This window comes from Symphalangus syndactylus, chromosome 1, assembly GCF_028878055.3.
Source record: "Symphalangus syndactylus isolate Jambi chromosome 1, NHGRI_mSymSyn1-v2.1_pri, whole genome shotgun sequence".
NCBI lineage: Eukaryota > Metazoa > Chordata > Mammalia > Primates > Hylobatidae > Symphalangus > Symphalangus syndactylus.
Window position 1 is genome coordinate 31,132,617 of NC_072423.2, and position 25,029 is coordinate 31,157,645.

The following is a 25,029-nucleotide window of genomic DNA, read 5'->3' on the forward strand; positions in this document are numbered from 1 at the left end:
AACTGTCTGAAATGACCTTGGGGATCAACAATTCCTTGTCTTTTAAAAAACTCTGCTTAAATAGGTTGGTGCTAGTAGTAATCTACTTTTTGTTATCTACCATGTTACCAGGTCTATTGGAGTTTTAGCTAATGTAACCTATAGAGCTGTGCTTATCACTTAAATTGGTTGCTTGTCTCCCTGGCTGGTCAGAATAACCAGTGGAATTTTATTTGCAAGAAAAAAAAATCTGTTGGGCACGGTGGCTCATGCCTGTAATCCTAGCACTTTGGGAGGCTGAGGCAGGTAGATCACTTGAGGTGGGGAGTTCAAGACCAGCCTGACCAACAAGATGAAACCCCATCTCTACTAAAAATACAAAAATTAGCCGGATGTGGTGGCACATGCGTGTAATCCCAGCTACTCGGGAGGCTGAGGCAGGAGAATTGCTTGAACCCAGGAGATGGAGGTTGCAGTGAGCTGAGATTGCATGCCACTGTACTCCAGCCTGGGCAACAGAGTGAGATTCTGTCTTAAAAAGAAAAAAAAAAATAAAAAGAGAGAATGCCAGACTCTACTGAATTCACGTACCTTGGAGAAGAGAACCCAGGAATCTGTTTTTAGGAAAAGTCTTGCAATAATTCTCCTGATCAGCAAGGTTTCTTAGCCATGAATTGAATTTTAGGAAATTGCTTTTCTCCACACTCACCAGCTCATCGCGAGTCTTCCTTCTGCCTAAAAACACAGTGAAAATATTTTATTTCTGCGTGCTTTTGACACCTTTAGCATGTATTGCAAGATGAGCTTTTTTTCATTTTTATATGAAAAACTATTATGTTCTTTTGAATAAAAAATAAGCTTTCAAATGCATATGCTGTTTTTTCTAAGACCACACCAGTCCTTAATTGTCTTGGTTGTATCCAATTGTCATAGACTCAAACTGCAGTAAAAATATAAGATAGGGTAGGCATCACTGTGAAGATGTTATTCACATAAAGCCAATGGTAAGTTACTCATTAGAAGTAAGTTGAGTGATTTCAGGGTTGCCCTTAGTCCTTCTGGTCTGTAGGGGACCCTTGTACAAATTGCTGATTCAGAAAATCATTACTTTGGTGGTTCAAGTGGTACTTTAGTGGCCCTAAAGAGTTATTTGACACACCTCCCCAAACAGCTAAGTTATCCCCATGATTATGTTGATTAATTGCACACTCTGTGGAATTAGTGTTATTTTCAATGAAAGATTTTCCTGCATTCGGAAAATCAAGCATAAAACTCATGTGCTTTAATTTGATAATGTGTGCACTTCTCCTAAGCAAGATGCCAAGTGAGGGGCTGATTTTGGCTGTTGTTGTCTGGGCCATGTGAAATCATCTAGGACAATATTTTTATTCTGCACTGAGAAGGTGGTTTTTGATGGACTGGAGGATGTTCACTCAAAATGCTTATTGATTCGGACATTTTCATCCATCAAGGAACTTGAGAACTCTTTGACTTTGTGAATTGAGTTTAAATTATTTGGGGAGAGGATTACGGTAGTGAGAAGGCAATGGTTGTTGCTACAGTAGGCAGTAATAATGATACATCTAGAAAACTCCAAACAGAGGTGGCATATTGTGGGAAAGCCTTGGTATTGGAACTGGAGGTCTGTGTGCTAACTTCGCCACTTCATGTCTTTGCAGCCTTTTTAACTATATGAGCTGGTTACCCTCAATTTTAGTGACTTTGTCTATAAAAACATGGACTAAAATGCTCATTTAATGAGCTTTTAGGGTGTGTTGTCTTAAATAATGTAAGTTAAATTTGCATGTGAGATAGTGCATTACAAATATAAGTGCTTTATGGAGAATTGAATATAGAATCTGAAATTCTTCACTTAGGCAGAGCCCTAAAGTGAAGACTTCTGGTGGCACCTTAAAATACTACCTGGGGTTTCAGTACCCACACTATGTTAAAGGCAGCAGCACAGTGACTAGATGAGATGAGGGGAATCAGTGATGAAATGCAGCCAAAACTCACAATTTCCAGTGGGATCAGAGCTATAGGCCATTACTGAGTATTCTATTTTTAGGACTAAAAGAACATCAGCGAAAGAGAGAGTTAATGCCAGTCTTTTCCAGAAAAGAAATGGTTTACTGCCCATTTTTCATTATCCCTTGATACATACAAGCTATGTGCCTAGTTAGTTACCTTTTCCCCCATTTGTCTTTATAGGATTTCCTAGGTTGTTGGATGACTAGTTTATTTGCTGGATGGAGTTATAATTCTTTTAGCACAAATTTATTTTACATTTAGATTTTTAAATGACTGTGGATGAAGGCAGAGTTGTCCCTGTATCGTAAGATTCTGTAGGAGAGAACCAGTGCTCTTCTCTGAAATGTTGGAAATCGAAGGAATAATGTCAGCTTCTGCTTTTTTGTAAACCCAGAGTCTCACCTCCAAACTGGGATCAGGAGTAAAGTTGACTAGCTAGTCAGAACAATGAAGCTATACCTGCATGGCCACAGATTACCATAAAAAATATAAGCCAATAGAAACCAGCAAATTAAATAGTCAAAATGTTTTCATATCAATTTAGATAAAATAAAAATTTAATTTTTGAACCTACATCATTTATCCGATAGAAAACTACAAATATATAGTAACCTGATATATTCTTAGTGTTAAGTTTTAAATAATAGTAGTTCTTAAAGGTCATCAACTCTTGTATTAATAGACACAAAAAAGATGGGTACAGGCATGTATGCTCAATTCAGTTTAGGAAACGTTGTATAAAACTAAATTGAAAGCCAAGTACAGTCTCTCATGCCTGTGATCCCAGCTCCTATGGAGACCAGTGCAGAAGAATCCTTGAGCATAGGAGTTTGAGAGCACCTTGGGTAACATAGTGAGACCCCATCTCATTAAAAAAACAGAAAACCCTGAATTAAATGTCTTAACTGCAGTAATTCTCAGAGTCTTTAACATGCTAGATACAATGTAAATCTGTTGGGGGGTGGGGGAATAGCTTGTAACAGTTCGCAGATTCTTTTAATTAGTCTCCCTTTTGGTTTTTGGAGCCTGTTGTGGGATCACTATTCTATAGATGACACTGAGTGATGCTGGGTTGTCCTGTATTATAATTATATTTTTACTTTTACTCTTCTGTACATCTTAATACAAAGACGTAGTTCACATAGAGAAGGTGTAGAAATGCAGTTTTCTGCCATGTTTTTGTTAATTAGTTGCTTTGTGTTAATGTGTGGAGATGGTGGCAGTTTATTGTAAGACGTCACAGAATCCATGTGTATCATTTGTGCAGCTATAAAGTACCTAGAGACCTTTTAGGAATAAAACACCATGTAAATGTAAATTATCATCGCCTATAAGACACTTTCATTAATTTCATATCAAATTCATGAGTGTTTTGAGCTCTGAGATTTGAGAGTCTTCAATGTCGGGCCTCTAGTTTATTTATACTTTTTTTTTTTTTCCCAGAGTTTAAACACCAGCAGCATAGCATAGTGCTAAGAGCACAGTCTGGGCAAACAAACTGCCAGGGTTTGAATCCTGGCCCTGTCACTTGTACCTGTGTGACTGTGGGCAATTTTCTAGATCTCAGTTTCCTCATCTGCAAAATGGTGTTTATATTACCTGCCTTATGGGGTTGTGCAGATTAAATGAATCATTTTATGTAGAGCTTTGAGCAGTGGTTAATACATGATAAGGACACAGCTATTCTTATTTGGACAGGGAAGGAAAAGGCAGGCATGGAAATGATGAAGGACTGTAAATAATAACCTCATGTATATGTTCAGAACTACTAAAAATTTCAGTCGATGTTTAATGAACTAGTCCTTTCTACATATATATAAAGAGATTCATAGGGTAATCAGAGATGGGATGGGACTGGGGATGGGGACAGAAATTTATTCTGAGTTAAACATGTTTATGATGAGTTCCCTAGTCTGATTCCAGGGAACAAAAGGCTCATTCTTCAGTTCCCAGAATGAGGATTAACAGTGAAACAGCCTTGCTTGGTGTTGTCCTGCAGCATCAGATAATTTTTCATGAAGGCTTTTCATGGGATGATATATTCTCCCATATAGATGAATCTATTTCAGCAGTGGGTGAAACACCTACCATTTATATATAATTTTTAAAGTGACATTTTACAAACGAAAGGCTACACAACCAAACATGACCCTGTTATTATCCTACTGGTCAACCACAAGAGGGATCATCTCTGTTAGAGCTTATCTCTAGAAATCATTTTATTGATAAGTTGCTCGTCTGTCTCTAGCTCTTTCTAGGTGGCTTAGAACTGTCATGTGTATCCAGGGGCAGTAATCTACCAAAGGTGATCCTTCTTAGAAGTATCCCTATGAGTGGAATGGATTTATGAGATCATTTTTTTCCCTTCATGTAATATTTTTATTGTCACCCAATTCCCTTACAATAGGTTACCATGGATGTATTGGAAGAAAAATTGGAAGTCAAATGGCTGATAATACAAGAATATAGAAATATTCAATTTGAAATTCTATAGACATTTGTTAACCATATCACCCTCAAAAAAAAGCAAATTTTCCTACTCCTTCTTGGGACAGCAAGATAAAAGATTGTTGAATAGATCAGCAAAACATTGACTTTTTTTTTTTTTTTTTTTTAAATAGAAGTTGCTTGCCTTTCCTGCTCATATTAGTTTTTCTGGGGCAGGGGAAGCAAGTGAATCCTTTATTGATTGCCATTTAGTGCCATTTTTAATAATCAAATTTAAATATAGGCTTTAGCAGCAGACGGGTTCGATTTGGACATAACACATGTTGACTTCCTGGACTGTTTGCTCACTGGAGATGCCGACTTGTTCTGTAGACGGGGCTGCATGTTGATCTCCTTTGTCTCCAGAAGGATTGATTGACGGATGTTGTGTCTGCTCATTTACAGCGTTTTCCTTGTTTAATTTAAAAAATTGTGACATAGTATTACATGTTCCCTTGTATACATCATTTTTGCAGAAGAAAGTTGTTTAGCCAATATGTCGACTTAGTTTATGAAATCCTCTCTATAGCTTTCATTCAACCCTTCGTGTACTCCATTAGGTCATATTCATTTCATGCACGGCAAATCGTCACCAGCAGCAAAATTTAACATTTGGTCCTTTTAGGTATAAAAATGAATCAAATGCCTGACAAGATTTGTTTCTGGTATATATTTCAGAATCTCCCCCTGCCCCCTGCACCAACCCCATCTTTATGGGCATACAACAAATGTTACTAACGGGTACTTTTAGTTTTAAAAATATGGACAACAGTACTCCGTGCAGTAAAAGACTTGAGCGATTAATGCTACCCTTATGCCTCTTTTGAGTAGTTTTAGCCATGGGGCTTGGCACTGCCACCATTGTCTTTGTGCCAAAAAATATCCGCAGCGGCTGTCGCATTCTAGTACCGGAGGGTTGTCTCGAAAATTCCGCAGTGAACGCGCCGGGTTTGTTCATCACTGCTATCTCTTTTAAATATTGGAAAAATAGAATCTTTAGCTCTTTCAAAGCCCCGTTGTGGTTGTGGGGATGGGGGGAGGCGGGTGGTGAAGAATGGAGAAAGGAGGAAAGAGGCTGTCCGCGCCAGCCAGTTGGTATAAGTGACAAAAATCCATGCCTGACATAGAGTAAACACAGATATTTAGGAGCTTTTGTGTTCATGAGCACAGATAGTTACTTAAGGATCCTACTCAAACATGTTATCAGCGCTCTTGAAAATTTTATTATCTGAAACAAATGTTCCAAGTGAATTTTAAGCAGAAAATCAACATCAAGACCATAGCTAATTTTTAATGGATAATTTACACAAAAGATAGTTTCTTTTCTAGAAACTGAGGTGTCCTTTTAAAATGGCTGCTTTTAATCTTTAAAAAAAATGATAGGAATCGCGATTTGATGTTTGAGAAGGTGAGTGGGCTTTATCCACAGTGCCTGATAATTTTGCTCCCAAACAGGGGTTTTGGCTCTGAGGGCAGATTTATAGTTGAATTTGGGAACAAAAAGATGTAATAAAGTTAAAGGCTTACACTATCAGAATGAAATGTGTTTGCTCATGATCTCTGGACCAATCTATTTGATGGTAAAAGTGGATGCTACAGATGAAATCTTCACAAGGAGCATAATCCTTAAAAAAAAAAAAAAAAAAAAAAAAAAAAGTCCACCTCCCAGCCTCCTGCTGGCTGTGCTGCCTCTTTGGTACCTCGCAGACTTCGACAGAGCCCTGGACGGGTGCCCATTGATGTCATGGAAACACTCAAATTACTGAGAATGATTCATGTCTATGCTGGTCTCTTATCCTCCCCCACACAAACAGGAGTAGATTTTTAACCCTGACAACTTGTAATTTGCAGTGGGTTTATTTTTGTATCTGGATAAATATTTTTTAACAAGCAAAATTAAGATTAAGCAGTCTGTATCTGATATGATAGTAAAGAATGCTGGGTTCCATGTAGCCAAGAGTACTTTGGGGACTCTGCAGCCGTGAATTCATATTCTTCTCCTCCTCTCTCCCTCGTCCCTCTTTCTTTTCCTACCTCTTCCTCTTTGCATTCCACTCTTCCTCTCTTTCTTTTTCTCCTACTTATTCCCTCTCTCCTTTTAAAATCCTGCCCTTTTATCTTTAAAATAATGGAAGGAGTAGCCCAACTTATATCTATAAGTGAGGCAAATCCTGGCAGAAAAATTCCTCCCTCCTGCTCTGTGTGTTGGAGTCAAGTTGGGAAATAATGCTGAGTGGTGAAATTCTACAGGGGATAGCTTCAGGAATTCCTTCTAGAGAAAAAAATAGATAAAAATAGATGTTTTTTCTTCCTTAAACTGTATTTTACAATTTAGATTTTTAGAAATTACCAAAACAGGACACTAGATGTTCAGTTTCTTAGGCAGTCAGAGCAGATTCTACTTTATCCATCTTTCTGTCTCTCTGCCTGCCTCCTTGCCTGCTTATCTACCTGTTAAACAAGTGAATATTACATCAAAGTAAGTGATGTAATGGTAATATTGAAGCATTCTTAGATGCAAGAGCTTAAGGAAGGACACGCGTCCTTTGATAGCTCATGAAGGTCGAGCTTTTTCTGTTAGTAATATTTATAGAGAGAAGTTAAAGGGTATAAGTAACTTAAATTTGACGTACACAGATGAGTAAATATGTCTTTGTGACCATTCACACTGCTGATACAAGTGTAAATGTATCTTTTCTTCAGTGTAAAATCCTCATACAATGGAAGTTATTCTGTTAGATCTTCTAAGACTGACAGTCTGTGCGATGGTGTCTTGTTTCACTGAAATTGAAACTGATATGGGCATTGATTTTATACTTTGCGCTGAGCGCTAGACCAGAAATGGGGCGGAGGTGTTTTCCCAACTTTAAGATTCATTAAAAGCAGTAGAAAAGTTAATACTGGGAAACAGGGGGTTAATTTTAAGACTTAGGTTTGGCTTTCTTTGAAAACCACCGTCCATTTTATATATGTAATGACTTGGATACAGGATACCCTTTTGACCACATAGAAAAATTTATGGATATAAATGTATCAAAGATACATTCTTTGTGTGGTGTCAGGAAGGCATACTCTAATAACATTGCCATTGCCATTGACCTAAAAGGTAAAAAGACTACTGTTACTTTTAGCATTCGTGTTGAGTTGAGAGGGGAAAACTTGGGAGTTGTAAACTTCAGAAGGAAATCTATTCAGCCTCTCAAAATACAAGTTTAGAGTTTTCCCATTGGAAAAAAGAATACTGTAGTCCTATGTATCAAGTACAATTACTGTAAAGCTCCAGTCTTGACGAAAGAAGTATCCTTTACACTTGAGTGGGGTGGGGTCTTAGGCACCTACCTGCATCTTTTAGCCCCTTTTAGTGTTCTGGTATGGACAGATTTCTACAATGATTCTCCACATGTCACTATCTGGACTCTACTGCTTAGATCTCTTGTAATGTGATTTCATTATCTTCCCTAATGATTATTGGGGTTAAACTTTAAAAAGAAACAAATGAACACACTTGATTTTATTCTTAAATCTGGCCAAATAGCATCAAAGGGTCTATAGATCTCTGTAGAGCAGCAGTCTACAGTTAAAAATTGGGTTGTTAGAATTGGAACAAGACCTTCACATTCCATGATCCCTTGTCCTGCTGGGTCTATTGGTGGAATCTGAACTGGGGTTCAGAGTAGGCAATTTTTCAAAAGCCCTGTTTCCCAAATGTAAACTCCATCATCATCTTGATCATGATGGGATTCACTTCTGGGAAAGGGAGTTTTTTAAAAAGAGAGAGAGAGAGACTCAGAATTTTGAATAGTTTCTTTGCTAAATTCACCATCTGGAGAGCCTGTGATTGATTAGTTTTGGCCTCACCATTAAGTGTCAATATAATCAATGGGAATTACTAGGCTAGGGTCATTATATAGATAATTTGCCTGCTGTGTAAATAAAAATGAAATTGTTTAAATTTCGTGCAAGAGAAAGTGAAAATAAGGAGTTACGATTTGTTTGTTAGAGAAAGTGGAGGCCATTGGAATGACAGTTTTTGGAAGTGTGGAGCAGTTTGGCTAAGAATAGGAATGAAGGATATTTTTTTCCAGTTTATCATAGCCAGAGTGAGGAAGTGTTATTCCCTCTCTTGCTTGCATACATTGCCAGTAGTGCCTACTTTACGTATGTAAACATCGGGGAAGAGCAGTAGATGTCTGTTACCTGGAGGAGATTTTTTTTTTAAGGAAAAACACAATTTACACTTTTTTGTCGTTTCTCTTGGCAGGTAAAACAGAAAGGGGCTCATACTCATCATATGGGAGAGAATCAAACTTACAGGGTTGCCACCAGGTAAGTGAGAATCTCCGTTGCGGAAGGGTTGAGAGGATTAACCTGGTAAATCAGTTTGTTTTCTAAATTAGATGATGCATTTTAAACTGTGACACCAAAGATGCACTGGCAAGTCAGATGATGGCTCTCTCTTTAAGTAATGAAATAACACAGAGCTTAGAACTAATAAACACCTCATCTTCAGATCGCTGCTGTATCAGAACTACATTCATGAGCTTGTTTTTATTTTTTAATCCATCAGCCGGTACCAGTGGCACTGTTTGCAAACCAGCAATGTCGGTGAAAGTGGTTCTATCAAAAGAGTTTATTTGCAATTAAGAACTTAAGAATTTCTTATGCAGGAAATACTTCGCGGAGTCATGTGTCAGACCCTGGGTTTCGGGTGGCTATTGCCCTAAATTATAGTTTTCATAGGGGCTGTATGATGTTGTGTGAAAACAGGGTTGTATTGAGAGATAAAAATGTCTGTGAAAATATGATTTGTTGTCCCTTTTTGTTTCTGAATTGTTTTTGGCTGGAAGTCAAGGCCAGCAGGCTAACAGCAAAGCCGTCTCAAGGGAAGCATGCGTGAGCTAGAAAAATAAGAGTACTTTAATTAAATAATAAAATGCCAGTGTAATACAAAGGTATAGCATGTGTGTGTTTGTGTCTCTGGGCACTCTGCATTTGTATACTATAAACTCTCCAGAGAGAGCCTATTTCTAAAAATACTATCAATAGCTAAAAGTGTAAGCTTTGTTTCAAGACAATTGAGTTTTTATAGATGCTTTCTTTTTCAGTTCAATATCGGTATTAATCATGTATTTAAAATCTTTTCAAAAAATGTATACTTCCTTTTTATAAGTGCATTGGTTTCTTACTTTGGAAAACTCTTGATGGAATTTAATAATCCTCTTTAATATTCAGAGCTCTCTACTGTTTTTATTATTCACCCAAACAAAATGTACTTTTTTTTTTTAAATGCTGGAAAGAGGATGCTTACTCTCTTGAACTCTGTCACCCTCTGATGTTCTTGATGGGGGAAAAAATCCTATTTTAATTTTTTTTTTTAACAGCCCGTTTAATATACCCCTGAAAAATGTAAGCAAAGTTTTGTTTTTGTAATTAAATCGAGACTATGAGGAAAGTTTCCTTTACGTATCAGACATAGGAAGGTACGACTTCTGGTGGGTTGGTGTGTTTGTTTTTTCCCTGTATATATTTGCATTTTTAAAGTTTACTCCCTTGGCCCAGCCACCAATTCAGTCATATTCGGCATCTGAAAGATTTGTTGCATTGAGGTGAACAGTGCTTGGTTAAGAGCTCCTGCCGGAGTGCAGTTCATGGCAGTTTGTTTGGAAAGAATTCTGCAGGAAAGAAATTTACAGCCATTCCAGCGCAACGGAAACATCTTTGGAATGTGAGTGCAAATGTTCGGGCTAGATAGCCTGGGCGACAAGCCTCTGAGTGCTGTGTCTCTGGTGTAAAGCTCTCAGTTCCTGCAGAAGAGCGTGTTCCTGTGGGTCTGGTTTCTGAGGGTCAAGGCGGAGGTCATTAGAGTTTTGGGGAGAAGAAAGTTGACAACATCCTTCCTTTCTGCAGATGGTCATGGCAGAGGTCTCTGTTTTCGCTGGGCCCCTTTTTCTGGTCATGGAGAGAATAGGCTTCCTCGCCCCTGTATCCTTTCTTACTAATAGGAATTGGCGTGATTCCTCACAGACACAAAGATTTCCTCTGCTGAGTAAGCGTGAGGCCCCTTAACTTGTGAAAGCATCATCCAGACCGTGTGAGTCTGTCTGTGTATGTGCAGAACACAGACCCTCCTTTCTCCGTTTGTGGGGAATACTTCCCTCGGGTGAAACTGAAGTTAATTTTTTTTTTTTTCAAACACAAGGTGAGAAGTGGAAAGGGGCAGAGGGTGGAAGAGAGGTGGATGGATTGGCGTGTGATGGCTGAATTTCTGGGCCTTGGGAGGTTCGTTTTGAGGCTTTAATGTCCAGGAAAATTCTTTTGTATATGGCACTATGACTGCATATGCTTTTCTTAAAAAGCCTTCGTAATGTAGCCGTGGAGTGTGGAGATCCCTTCATTCTTAATTTGTGCTTCGTGGTTGTGAGTCTTGCAAGAGTCTACTATCTCTGTGCTTAGCGTGGTCGCAGCAATCTCCATAAACAGTGTGATTACTTAGGGATAAATAAAAGTGAAATTTTGGAAATTTGCTGACAGAGGGAAATAGGGACTGAAGATGAAAAATGTACAGAGTATGAATTTCTGCTTTCTGTGAAATTTGAGAATAGAACAGACCATAGTGTGTCTTCCAGTGAATCAGTTTCTCTTGTGCCGTATTGTTGTTTGAATCCCTGTCTACAACACCAGCTATGCAAACCAAAGAGAAAGGCAAAATCTCAGTATCTTGGGCTTCAAGTCTAAATAGCAGATCACAGCTGAAATGATTCCCCACTGTGTGACAAGGTGAGTGACTCGTGGAGGGGAGGCTTTTGTTTTCTTCTGTTTACTACATGATTGAGATATGGAATAGGAAACCTTTAGATGGTGTGCCCTAAGGAGCTCCAAAAGCTGCTTTATCGTATTATAACAGTGTATCCTATGGACTTAAGGGGTGAGCAGTGCTATGTGGAAACATGCTTCTTCCAGTCCCAATAGCCTTTTGTTTGGTGTAGAGACAGAGTGGTGGTAAGCAACAGGTAGTAAAGCGCTGTCCTGGAAGAATATATTATTATTGTGAGATGTGTATTGTTTCAGAAATATATCAAGTTAAAAAATAGATATATATTTTAGATTTCTCCTAAGGATTTAACACTAATACTGATGGACATATGATGCTTTTTTAAATGGATATATTTTAGCAGAAGAACGAAAGCCGACAGATTCTTTATTAGCAATTAAGTTGTTTTCATTAAAAAATAGTAATGGGATAATATTATTTCATTAATGCATTTCCACGTGAACTTATCAGAAATAAACATGGTGACTTTTTGAGACTTTTAAAATTGTGTCGAAAATGAATCAATAGATAAGCAAAAGTAGCCAAACGAACTTTTTTGAGTTCTTACTAAATATGACAAAACTAATTTAAATCAAATTGGGGTACAGACATCACACCCAGCTTAACATGTTCTTGCCAAATTGTAACCTCATACTCCTTTTAACTGGCAGAGAAAATAAAATTGATAATGGAAATTCTGACAGAAATGAAAATGAGTGGGAATAAAGTTTTTTGCAAGATAGTCCAACCTTAATACTATAATAGCCAATAACTAATACTTGATGGGCATCATTGCAAATGCCAGAAGGGAAAAAATGTCATTTGTTTTGGCTTCTTTTGCTGCTTTGAATAGAATGTTGGGTGATTCACAAACTTTTAAATTTTGCTAAAATCTATTTTTTTAATGAGATGATGATATCAAAACAAATACTTGTTATTAGTTCTCCCCTTAAATGTAAGTTCAGAGTTGATTATCAGGAATTGTTTGTATTTTCTTTCTGGGATATAGCCCAGGTCTAAAGCCATGGTTTTTATTATTAGTATTGTGTGTGTATGTGTGTGTGTGTGTGTGTGTGTGTATGTGTGTGTGTGTGTGTAAGAGAGAGAGAGAGACAGAGAGAGAGAGAGAGAGCAAGAGAGCGAGAGAGCGAGAGATGGGGGGAGAGAGAGAGAGAAAGAAAGCTGCCTATCTGAGACCAATCAAATTAGAATCTTGTGAGCTGGGCCTGTGCTTTTCTGACAACTCCCCAGGTTATTCTAATGTGCAGCTAGGTTTTATCGTTTCCTAGAATGTTCTGTAGAAATATACTCTGTATTAATGACTTGTGTTCAACATATGGCATTACTACTGACCTTGAAAATGCTTTTAGGCTCTTTGCATTAATTTGATTATTCAAGGCATGGAAATATATTGCATATGAACTTCATTTAAAAGGCAGTGAAAATTAGTGATATAGTGAAAATCTTGAAATCTTTATATAGAATTCCACAACTGAATGTCCCAGCCCATATCTTATTTTCTCTAGTGAAGTCCAAGGGTTTAACCTCATCCAAATTCTTTTTCTTCCTCAGCAAGTCATCAAATAGGACTTTGCTGATACAGTTATTTAATGTTTACATCTTAAAATGACTAATGGAATTTAAGAATTAGACCTAATCTAGGAGATTGTTGTTAATTTCCACAAACTTGGAGGCCAGGGAGGAAACGGATTTTCTTTATAGGTGACTTAGTTTGCCCATAGGCTTGCTCGTTTTTGGTTCATCGAAATTAAGCATGTAGTTGCTTCCAAAATGAATTTCACATTTCAGAATTGATTTCTTTGTCTTGTTATTTTTACTTTTGATTCAATAGGTATTACAAATGACTTAATTCTAAAACTTTTGGCCTCTTTTAGTTTTTCTTATCTAAAGTCAAAATAGAAAGGATGTAAGCAAAAACGGTATAAAATTATTTTGTTTATTACGAAATTGGCAATTTAGGCCAAATAGGCCTTGTGCAAGCAGAAATACACATCGCTTTTTAATTTGCTAAGATGCCTAAGTGTTTATTCTGAGTGTTCAGCACATCCATCGAGGTCTTATGCATCCTTCCTGGGAAGCTCTCCCTTGCAGGGCCTTAGCACCTGTCTTCGTCATGCTTTTTAAAATTTGCCATCATTTTTATGTGTTTGTTGCATGCTGATTTCTACAGGATTCTGTAAACTCCTGGAGGGCAGGGACCATGTCTGCTTTATCTTGCATGTGTACCAAGTGCCTAGCAGGGCAAAAATTGCAATGACCTAGTGTTTGTCTCCTCAGCATCACTTTTGGAAGCCATTTTGAGGGAGTAAGGTCTGAATAGCAATGTACATGAACCATATTGTGAGCATCTTTTTCATGCCTACGAAAACCAGAAAACTGCACTCTCCCAAAAAAGTCCTTTGGAAGCTCTTCCTTCTAACATGCTGTGCAAGCTCTGGAAGGACACCAAAGTCATACTGTGGAGAGACACCCACTCTGACTTTTTGGGGGTTGAATCGTCTCATTCACCTGGTGACTTCACCATTCTAGGCCTGTATACCTGGAAAGGCCTGAATGAGGGAATTATAGATGATCTGTGGTTCTGGCAGAGGTGTTGTTGGAACCAAAGGTCAGCATCCTGGTCCGAACATTGAAATGTAGCAGTGTGAACGGTAGGGCAGGATATTTTAAATTGTGACAGTATCAGACATCACAGGGCCTGAGTTTGCAGTATATATGTCATTGCAGCTGTGTCCCTGAGCGGTATTTTTCGGGCAGCAGCTTGTTCATTTTGGGGGATTGCTATGGGTATATACCCTTCTTTCAAAAGTCAGCCAGTACTTATCAAAGGGGAGAATGGGTCCATTCTTTCATTGCATTGGTTAAGAAATATTTATTGACCCTGTAGTGGTGTGTTAAATACTCAGGAGAAAAACAAAGGGATCTTGTATACCTTCCCTTCTATTCCCACCAGCAGCTTCCTGGATATTAACAGGGAAAATCAAGCTCTATTTATTTATTTTTATTTTTAACGTTATGTAGCATAAATTTTTGAGCATCCAGTTGAAAAAATAATAAAATGAATGTCACATACCTACTATTTAGGTTAAACAGTTGTTTGTATTTGTTATACAGTATTTTCTTGTGTGTATGTATAATTTGTATAAGAATACATATTTTTCAGTGAACCAACCATTTTAAGTTGCAGATTTAATAAGAATGCACCCATAGATTTTTCAGTACATATCTCTTAAAAATAAGACATTTGCCTAACTAACATACTGTTATTATCCCTAAAGAGATTAACAATAGTTTCTTAATCTCAGTCCATATTCAGATTTCTTCAGTTGTCCTCATGCAAATGTCTTCAGTAGCTTTTTTAAAAAAGGCAACTAAAACGCCGTTTACGCGTGGCATTTGATTTCTACGTTTCTTTATAATTTCTTTTAAACTAGAGCTGTTCCTCTATTTGTATTCTTTTTCAAATTGTACAATTTATTTTTTAGAGATGGGGTATCACTATGTTGCCAAGGCTGGACTCAAACTTCTGGGCTTAAGGGATTTTCCCAAGTAATTTTTTTGTTGGTTTGTTTGAATGATAGTGACTTTAAAGAGACCAGGCCGACTGTCCTATAAAAGATTCCCCTTTCTAGAATTATTAGATTTCCTTTCCTTGTGGTGCTGTTTAATTTTGTTCATCACTTGTTTTGCCTACAAATTTAAAATTAGGTCTAAAGGTTTATGCAGGTTCAGGTTAAACATTTTTGGCTGGAGTACTTCATTGAGGGTACTGTGTGCATCAAATTACATTCCAACAGAATATTGAGCTATGCCGCTGTTGGTAATGCTAACTTTAATCACTTGGCAAAAGTGGTGACCACTGGATTGTTCTATTGTAAAGGAACCTTTCCCCATCTGCAATTAACAAATAATCTTTGTATTGATATTTTAGCAATGGACAGATCCCCCTTTTTTACAACAACCTTTGACCTAATGGTTTTAGCACACATTGATGACACTTGCCTGAATCAGTTATTTCAACTGAGGACTTCAAACTGGCGATTCTTTTAAAATTCCATCATTCCTTCCACATTTATAGCTAGTATTCTTCTATAAAAGGGCAGTTTCTTTCATCATTCATTTTAACACTATCAGTTTCATGTTTCATATTTTATATAAGTGTCATAACAATTATTGTTTTTAATATGTTTCCTTACCTGGAGGATGTTGGAAGCATTAAAGTATTCTTGAAATCTCTTAAGGTATATTGATAAGAAAAGTACTTATGGCTCAGGCTGATGATCAGAGAGGCTTTAATTGTAAGAGGAGGGAGGTAATTATAGGCATGTTTCCTTGTAAACTAAACTTCAGTATTCTTTTGGTGAAATTTGGAACCTTACAACAACCTCTGTGCCCCTAGCTGTGTTTCTCTGATTCTCATATTGCCACTCTATAATTGCTAGTAAACATCTCACAAGGTTGATCATCAGTAGCTGACTGGCCGACTCAAGGGAGTTGCTGTGATGCTCTGTGAAGCTGCACTATCAGGGATCAGCTAATAATCCCTGCCTCAGTCCTTGCAAAATCCAGACATGGTTGATAGTGAATGTCAAAATGAGTGAATTTCTAAAAGATAGTTTGGGCTTAATCTAAAGGAAGCCTGGGTAACTAGTATTAGGTGCCAATATAAATCTCTGAGTTGGTTAATATTATCGTCCCTTACTAATTAAGAAAGGGATGCTCAGAGAAGTAAAGCAAGTAGACCTCAAATCATTTGCTTCAAGTAAGTTTCAGAGCCAGACTCTGAACTCTAAGATGTTTTGTTTTAAAGCCAGTGCTTTCCAACTTGGGTTCCCTGCTACTTAAGCCCATGAAGGAGTTTTTAGGCTCTGAAGTCCATATTAGTTCTCATCTAGAAAACCCTGTCTGGTCGATTCCAGGCCCACTAGAGGATCTGGGCCTGACACAGTATCTACAACAGAGTAGCTGCACTCAGCTGTGTTCAGGGTTAGCTAGGACTCTGAACAGTCGGTAGGCAAAGGCATAGCGGAGGGCAGATCGCATCGTTCCTGACTGCCCAGCCTTAAGGGGGGAAAAAAAGATTATATGAATAATCTATTCAGTAACATCCTCAGAATTAGCATGTGCAATTTCCTTAAAACCAATGAGGATTTCCTGTGAAAAGGCTGGGGTGGAATATGCCAATTCACATTTTAGCAACAGTGTGAACACTTTCTTAAAAATGTATAGATTATGTTTTGGCTTTGCTTTTTGTGCAATGTAGGCAGAATATGGTTTGCTATTATATAAATTTGGATTCATTATAGATCACATTATTGTTCCAAAAACACAAGAGCTACATACAGCGAGATTCTGAAACAATACCTTTAGCAGGTTCTTGAATATGACCCAATAATTTTTCGATTATGGCATTTAGCCCTCAAGTAAAATATATGAAACAACAGAATATGTGCTAGGAGCATAGGCAAGTTTTATACAACAACAGTTCGGGCAGTTAGTGCATAAAAAGCCATTGAAATTGCTTTGAGATGATTTATGAGACACCAAAGAAATGGACTCCTAGTATCCAAATTGAAATTTCACCAGGATCGTGGGATTAACTTCTCTTTTCTTATGAAAACCATTAATTGTTTTTTAAATAGCTTCTAGCAATTAGAACTACAGTTCTTCATCTTTATATTTCTGATAGGTGTAAAGACAAAGGGGAAAAATCAATTAATGACTAAAGAAATAATTGATTTAATGCTGAGGTGTATCTGATATAATTTAATGTTGAAACGTATCTACGTATCATGTAGAGATCAGTGTAGCTCTATAGCCTTCTTCTGTAAGAAAGGCAGTATACTCAAAATTCAACATATCAGGACAGTGTTTCAATCTGAAATGACAGAAATATTTCTTCATTGAAGGTCATGCTTGATATTATTTTATTGTTGAGAGCTTTTTCCTGAAACTCTTTAAAACTGAACCCCCAAATTAAAATATTGACAACACTGAAAGATAGCAGCAGAAGCCTGTAATCTGAAGTAACGGACTTATTAAGGACTTCAGAAAAAGACTTTAGAAAAGAAGCATATATGGTTGAGTCTGCTGCTGCGCCTGATAGTGATAACCTGCTTAGAATTGAAGCACCCCATTCTTTGAGAAATTGTGTGCACGCTTTGGATATTGACGTGGGTTTGTTTACATGTGCTTTCACTCACAGATCAACTGAGCTTCCTAAAGCATGGACCTTTCATGGTCAGCATGTTATTTTTTAATCTCATAGAAGTAGTTTCATGGGGAGGAGAAAACTGAAACCGGCAAGAATACTTCTTTGCATTTGCCTTAGCATTTCCAACATGCAAATACTGCTTTTTTCATAGTATGGCACTGATTTTCGTCAGACATTTCTTGTACTTAACAAAGGGCAAAGTTACATTTTGGCGGGAGAGCGACTTTCGCCCGGCACTTCACCAGATCTCGTTGAATAGAATATATTATCACTGTTAACATTCTTAGGGTTCTTAATGAAAGCTACATATCCTTTATTTCCATTTTCCTCACCTTTTAGAAGACGTCTTCCAGTGAACAATTTCTATGACTTAAATACCAGATGTATGTTATTTTCAAGCTACCTCAAAGCCATGTTTATGTGCATTTGCGACAATAACAATTCCGTGCTTCGGAATAATTACGTAGGAGTATCACTGAGGTTTTTAGGCAGGACCCACCCTCTAGAGTTCTGTATGTGGGGGGGTCTCTGTGTGTTGGGGTTTTACTGTGCAAGCACACAGAATATCCTGAGCTCATTTGTACCGTGATAATGAACAGCAGGGCACTGAATCTTTTCAGTTTTATTGGCATTGTATACAGTAAGTTATTAAATTTCATCTCTGTAATACACCTGCAGTAAAATAACAAAACATTGGTGCACTTAAAGAACATGTGTGTGTGGTACAATGCCCTCCCCATCATTTCAGCCCCCTGCAAACAGCTGCTTACAGATTTCAAGATCCATTCTATGTATTCCCTCGAGCCCACCTCTAATAATCGAGACGCATCTGCCATCGCAGTATTATAGGCATATGCAGTTTTATTGAAAACTATACCTGTAAAAAAATTAAATAACTCCTGCCTCAATTAAATTGGCAAGCTACCTTTTGCAAAGATCATATTGCAGACCTCTTGAGACCCAAGTGAGTTCATTTTATTCTTACATTACAAATCACTAAATATGTTACTTTTATTTAGCTGAGTAGCTAGCTTTCCTCATACTTTGATGGTAAGTTACTTTCATCCATTCTCACTTTTGTTTTCCTTCTCCCCTCATCTTTACATATTAAAAAAATTATGCAAATTGCATGAAGCAAACATTTTGAGAATCTGACCAGAATAAAATCAAAGGGAAAGGACCCTACCATGCAGCTACTCTGAAGTGATTATTAAATAAATACATGCAAAGGTTACAAAATTGGGCTCAAATTTATAACTCACGTTGTGGCTTGTGATTTTTACAAGCTTCTTTGAGATCCATTTGATCATCATAATGGTAGAATAGGAAGTAATATGAAGAGGAAATGAGTTAGTAGGCCATACAAAGCATATGCAGATGAATTCCTATTGGATTAAATAACTTAACACTTACTCTTAAAAAAATAATAGATACGAGATCTCACTCTATCACCCAGGCTGGATTGCAGTGGTGCAGTCATAGCTCACTGCAACCTTGAACTCCTGGGCTCAAGCGATCCTCCCTCCTCAGCCTCCTGAGTAGCTAGGACTGCAGGCATATACCACCATGCCTGGCTAACTTTTTATTTTTTGTAGAGCCAGGGTCTCGTGTTGTTGTCCAGGCTGTCTCAAATTCCTGACTTCAAGCCATCCTTCTACCTAGACTTTCCAAAATGCTGTGATTATAGGCATGAGCCACTGCACCCAGCCAACATTCTTAATACTTGTTGAAGATTGAGTCAGTAATAGATGTCTGCAAAATAGTTTTTTATCCAAAGAAGGAATAAGAGTAAAATATTTACTGATATGAAAATGTGAGCATAAACTTATTTTAAGTTATGTAAGGTACCTGTATAGGTCTTCATGTGAGTTAATCATGCCAATGTATAGTGATTTAACCAAGAAGAATTTTTTTGCTTTATATTTTCATAGAAAAAATCCAAAAAGACAAGTTGCCCACTATATAGGAAACACATATGTATATATATCATATATATCTGAATTACATATGTCTATATATATGAAACACACACACACACACATACACACACACACACACACACTGTTATAAGACAATAAGCAGGTTCCTTATCTATAGTTTCTTAGTAAAAAAAAAAAAAAGCCAAAACAACACTTTCTGCTATTCAGATGAACTGTGTATAACTGGACCGAGGGAGTGGTTAGAGGTGAATACTGTCCCCAAAGTGAACACAGAATCAGAGAGAAGATTCTCTGTTGAAAGTCAGAAAGTAGATGATTTCATAGGATCAAGTCACGGATTAATATGAGGTGATGACTGCTATAGAGAAGGTAGAAAATAGAAAATCAAGCAGTGATATTCTTTTTTTTTTTTTTTTTTTTTTTTTTGTGGCGTTGTTGGGGATTGGGTCTCTCTGTGTTGTCCAGGTGGGGCTCAAACCCCTGGGCTGAATCAGCCCTCCCACCTCAGCCCTCTGAGTAGCTGGGACTGTAGGTACGCACCACCATGCCTGGCTTGTAGTAGCAGTATTGACAACCAGTCAGGATAGAAAATAGTTACGTGTTTAAATAAAGAATTTCCTTCTTTGGGCCAGGCATGGTGGCTCACGCCTGTAATCCCAGCACTTTGGGAGGCCTAGGCGGGTGGATCACTTGAGGACAGGAGTTCGAGACCAGCCTGACCAACATGGCGAAACCCCGTCTCTACTAAAAATACAAAAAGTTAGCTAGGTGTGGTGGCACATGCCTGTAATCCCAGCTACTTAGGAGGCTGAGGCACAAGAATTGCTTGAACCCGGGAGGCGGAGGTTGCATTGAGCCCAGATGATGCCACTGCACTGCAGCCTGGGTGACAGAGGGAGATTCTCAAAAAAAAAACAAACAAAAAACAACTTTTTTTTTTTTTTTTCTTTAGATGAAGTTTTGCTCTGTCTCCCAGGCTGGAGTGCAGTGGCACGATCTCTGCTCACTGCAACCTCTGCCTCCTGGGTTCAAGCGATGCTTCTGTTTCAGCCTCCCGAGTAGCTGGGATTACAGGCATGCGCCACCAGGGCTGGCTAAGTTTTTTTTAATATTTTTTGTAGAGACAGGGTTTCACCATGTTGGCCAGGCTGGCCTCCCAAAGTGCTGGGATTACAGGCGTGAGCCACCGTGCCTGGCAGAATGTTCTTTTTTGATAGGAATGTTGATTCAAGTCAGCGAGTGGTCGTTTGGTTCCACTTGGGCTTACCTGGGTCCAGGAGACTCTGCTCACTCCGTGTTCTCCCAGGGCATTTTGTGCCCCACTGCTGGTTCACAGAGATGCCAGGTTTCATGGAATGGAGGACTGAGTCCTAGAGAGGGTCATCACTTACAACTAAGATATCAAACCCTAAGGGAATCAGAATTTAAAGTCTTAGAAGGGTTTCAGTTTTGTCATATAGAAAAATATTGAAAATTAAAAAAAAAACATGAATTGTGAACAAACTTTTTGATCAAAACTCATGAAAGTTGGGGAATATAACTTAACTTGCGCCCTGCCACGGCTTTGAAGTCCCATCAACTGAACTTTGTTCCCTGGGATGTGGTTCACTCCTGTGGAAATATGTATTATCTATTACATTTGAACTGTGAAGTCTGTTTGTCATGCTGAGCTAAGCAGCTCAGAACTGTCATGTGTAGAGTGACTGGTACAACACAACATCAGTGGTGGTAAAAGATTTGTATGGACAATGACATGTGGCAAAGAAGAATGTCAACAGCTGCCACTGCTATGACATCGTCCCTCAAGGAGTCTTTCTGCATCTCTGCCATGTAACTGTCTCAGCCAAAGAGAAGGCACTAACATTAACTTCTTCCCCAGAATGCTACTCCCAACTAGCGACCACGTAAGACTCGCTTGAGTCTTTTTTGAGGGTGCAAGTCCTGGGTGCCATTTGTCACCGGAAAGAACATTTAAGTTTGGAGTTTTATGTATAGAGGGAGGGATTGTTCTTTGATTTATTTAGAAAGTGTCCTCAATTTCCTTTTGCAGATAATACACACACCCTATCAGTTTTTGGACTCTGGACTGTCTCCATCCGTATGTCATTATGAAGCAGGTTTTTATCTCATTATGATTTAGGTAATTGTACTAGCCTCTAAAATTTTATAATGTACCTTTCAGAAGCTCATAGATGCCAAGATCAGAGGCTCCTATGGAGTTCCATCTAATATATCTTCCTTAGCCAACTGGTACAAATAATTTTATCTTTGCTCTAGGTAGTTACAATATAGCTCTAGAAATAAAATGTAGTTATCCTAAATCAGCTCTATAGAGCCTTAACCAGCAATCGGACCATTTAGAACATTCAACAATAATACATTCTACCAAACTCTGACTTTCTGTGTTCAGCAGATATTTATTAGGAAACTCACCCTGTGTCCTACTGAAGATCCTGACATGCTCTCTAGGTAGATGACTTCAGCTAATAGTATAGTAACCATGAGGCCTTAGTATTTATGACTTTTCATTTTTTTTCTTTTTTCTTTTTTTTTTTAAAGAGACAGGGTCTTGCTATGTTGCCCAGGCTGGTCTTGAACTCCTGGCCACAGTGATCCTCCCACCTTGGCCTCCCAAAGTGCTGGGATTATAGGTGTGAGCCACCACATCTGGAATTATTTATCACTTTCCAAATTCATATTCTTACATGTGTTTGGATTTATTTTTCAAGAAGCCAGAGTAAAATTTGGCAGTTACCAAATTATGAGTTGAGAAAAATAGATAATTCACCTTTGGCATTGTGCTTTTGAATTTGAATTCCATTGATTGGATTTCAATCCATCAGGATTAGTTCTTCCATCTGTGTCCCTTGGCGTTGGTGACTGACTCCCAGCCACCATCTGAGACTGCTTGGTCTGCCTCATCTCCAAAAGTCCTCAGTTTCCAGATGTCATCAATTCTGCTTGCAAGATACCAATAAATCTGCTGCTGCCTCCTAGACCCTCAGTCACCACCATGGCTGCCTGTGCTGCTCTGACCCCTCTACCCACCTTCTCCCTCACATGCCTCCTGCCCACTGCTGCTGGAGTGACAGTCTCCACAAAACATTGTTCCTTGGCTTTGGGGGCCTGTCCTTAGCATGGTGGTAGCCTGGTCCCCGTTTCTGCCTCCAGCCTCAGCCTTCGTACTCATCATTCACGTCTCGCGTTCCAGCCCTACTGAGCTGCTTGCAGTTCCCTCAAAAGTTCTTCCACGGTTCTCTCTGTCTTTACAAGGACCTGAAATACCTTTGCCCTGCCTCCCCTTCTCCTTGCCTTACATCTGTTCTACCAGCTAACTCACCTGCTTTGTTCAAGATTCAGGGACCCTGGATGTTATAACCAGGGCAGAGCGAGCTGCCTCTCTTCTGTGCTCAGGAAGCCTCTGGAGCACTTCTTTTTCCTCACAATCATCACACTGTCTACAGCCAGACAGGGGCAAAGGCTAGGGTCAAGGGCTAGGCTTGCCATCTCTATCTGCAGTGTCTAACAGGGGCACTCAGGAAGTGCTTGTTCCAGAGTCACAGGATGGATGAGTGAATGAATGAATGAACTAGCAATAGTAACAAATTGTATGTGAGCATGTAACTTACTATATGTAAATACTTCCATGCAAATTTCTTGACCTAAATTAACCACGCCAATGACCCCTGAGGCTGGATTTATTTATTTATTTTTTTTTTGAGACAGAGTCTCGCTCTGTCACCCAGGCTGGAGTGCAGTTGGCGCAATCTCGGCTCACTGCAAGCCCTGCCTCTCGGGTTCATGCCAGTTTCCTGCCTCAGTCTCCTGAGTAGCTGGGGCCACAGGCGCCCACCACCATGCCTTGCTAATTTTTTTTTTGTATTTTTAGTAGAGACGGGGTTTCACTGTATTAGCCAGGATGGTCTCAATCTCCTGACCTTGTGATCCACCTGCCTCGGCCTCCCAAAGTGCTGAGATTACAGGCATGCGCCACTGCGCCCAGCTGAGGCTGGAGTTATTTTTAATCCAGTTTTATTGATAAAGAAACAGAGATTTAGAGAGATTTGTTTTCACTCTTAAGGCAGAGATGGGACTGGGGAACAAACTCCTTTGGATCCAGATTTGCCATTTTCTTTGTCACTTCTTTATCCCTGGGTAAAGTTGGTGTAGCTTTGTGTCATAGCAAGTAGCCCACAGAGTCTTTTCATAGATGGTTCCAGCTCTCTATTCATTATTAACTTAGGGATCGTTCATGGAGGCACTTACCTAGTTACCAGGCTGAGACGTCTGCCAGTAAGAAAAAACGTGCATTTCTAAAGAGGGTATGAAGAACCTAGCAATCTATGTATCAGGAGCATTGTCTTTACATAGCCAAAAAAGAATATTTTGAATGTTTCCCGTAAGTAAGTACCAATTGCAATTAGCATGGTGCATACCACCCATGCTATCTGTTGCCCATCAGTGGTACCTCTACTCTCTGGTTGTGGTGAAAAGGACCATGGTCCTCCTGGAAATTTCTGGCCCTGAAGCTCAGGGGAGAAGTGCAACACCAGCCACATCTCATCCCCCAAGTTTCATTCTCTTTCACTCTCCCTGGTACATCTTGCAGAGGATGGGGAGAACTGGGAAGAAGTGGATGCATTGAGTAAATCAAGCTTTTCCTCTTCATGTTTCCTTTATATGATTTTAATTTTGTAACCTTGTTGTAGGACATAAAAAATGAATGACAGTGGACTTAGCTTTTATTTATAACATTGAAATCCTTAAAGATAGAACGTTAGAGTCAGAAAGGACCTAGACATCATCTGGCACCCAGTGCCGCTTTGTAGCAAGTGGAAAACTAAGGCTCGGAGATGTTGAGGTTGGTCGTCATCACACAGCAAGCAGACCTTGCTCAGACACAGCCACACAATACAAGTAAAATTCCTAGCCTGTAACACGGAAGTTTTCCTTTGATGTCTTTGTACCCGCTTTCTTCCAAAGAGCAAAAGATCACCTAGACCATGAAGTAATAGCCAGCAGCAGCCGGAAACACATCCTGAGGAAATTTCTAGACGATTGTCCCTTTGTTAAGCTACCATTGAATCATACTGTCACAGAGCCAGAGGGTGTCGTTTGCTTGTAAATACTGAGTTTTTGAAATGTCACTGTAACACTGGAAAAATGTTGTCTCTGAAGGTTGCCAAAGTGACAGAATCCCGACATTGTAAATACCAGCCAACACAAGTGCTCATAAATGACAGGAATAAAATATACTTGACTAAATCCGTAATAATCACTGATAACACTGTTTACCCTCAGTGACCAGGAGCTGTGAACTTGGATAAAAAGCACATGTGTGCAGATATCATTAATATGTCTGAGCCTCTAGCCATTCCAGAATATTTTGATGGAAAAATTCCCTAAATATGTAAAAGCTTTGCAATAACTAAGAAGCTAGTGTGTAAGATAGGGTGTCAGTCGTCCCTGATGAAACTAGAGAGAGCCTTGACTATCTTCAGCCCCCAGAGGACTGATAAGGCCTCCCTTATTCTGGTCAGACCCAA

At 38.8% G+C, this 25,029-nt stretch overlaps 1 protein-coding gene across 27 annotated transcripts in view; it reads left to right on the plus strand.

The window, feature by feature from the left end:
• TCF4 (transcription factor 4) overlaps positions 1 to 25,029 on the plus strand; it is a 412,360-nt gene that overhangs the window by 223,511 nt on the left and 163,820 nt on the right. For 23 of the 27 annotated variants that reach the window (XM_055298211.2, XM_055298289.2, XM_055298308.2 and 20 more), the window contains one exon: positions 8,759 to 8,823. In XM_055298211.2, the coding sequence (XP_055154186.2) occupies positions 8,759 to 8,823 (65 nt within the window). Of the gene's footprint in view, positions 1 to 8,279; positions 8,656 to 8,758; positions 8,824 to 10,587; positions 10,697 to 25,029 lie in introns of those variants that run through there. The other 4 variants (XM_055298441.2, XM_055298451.2, XM_055298430.2 and 1 more) reach the window with 3 other exon arrangements.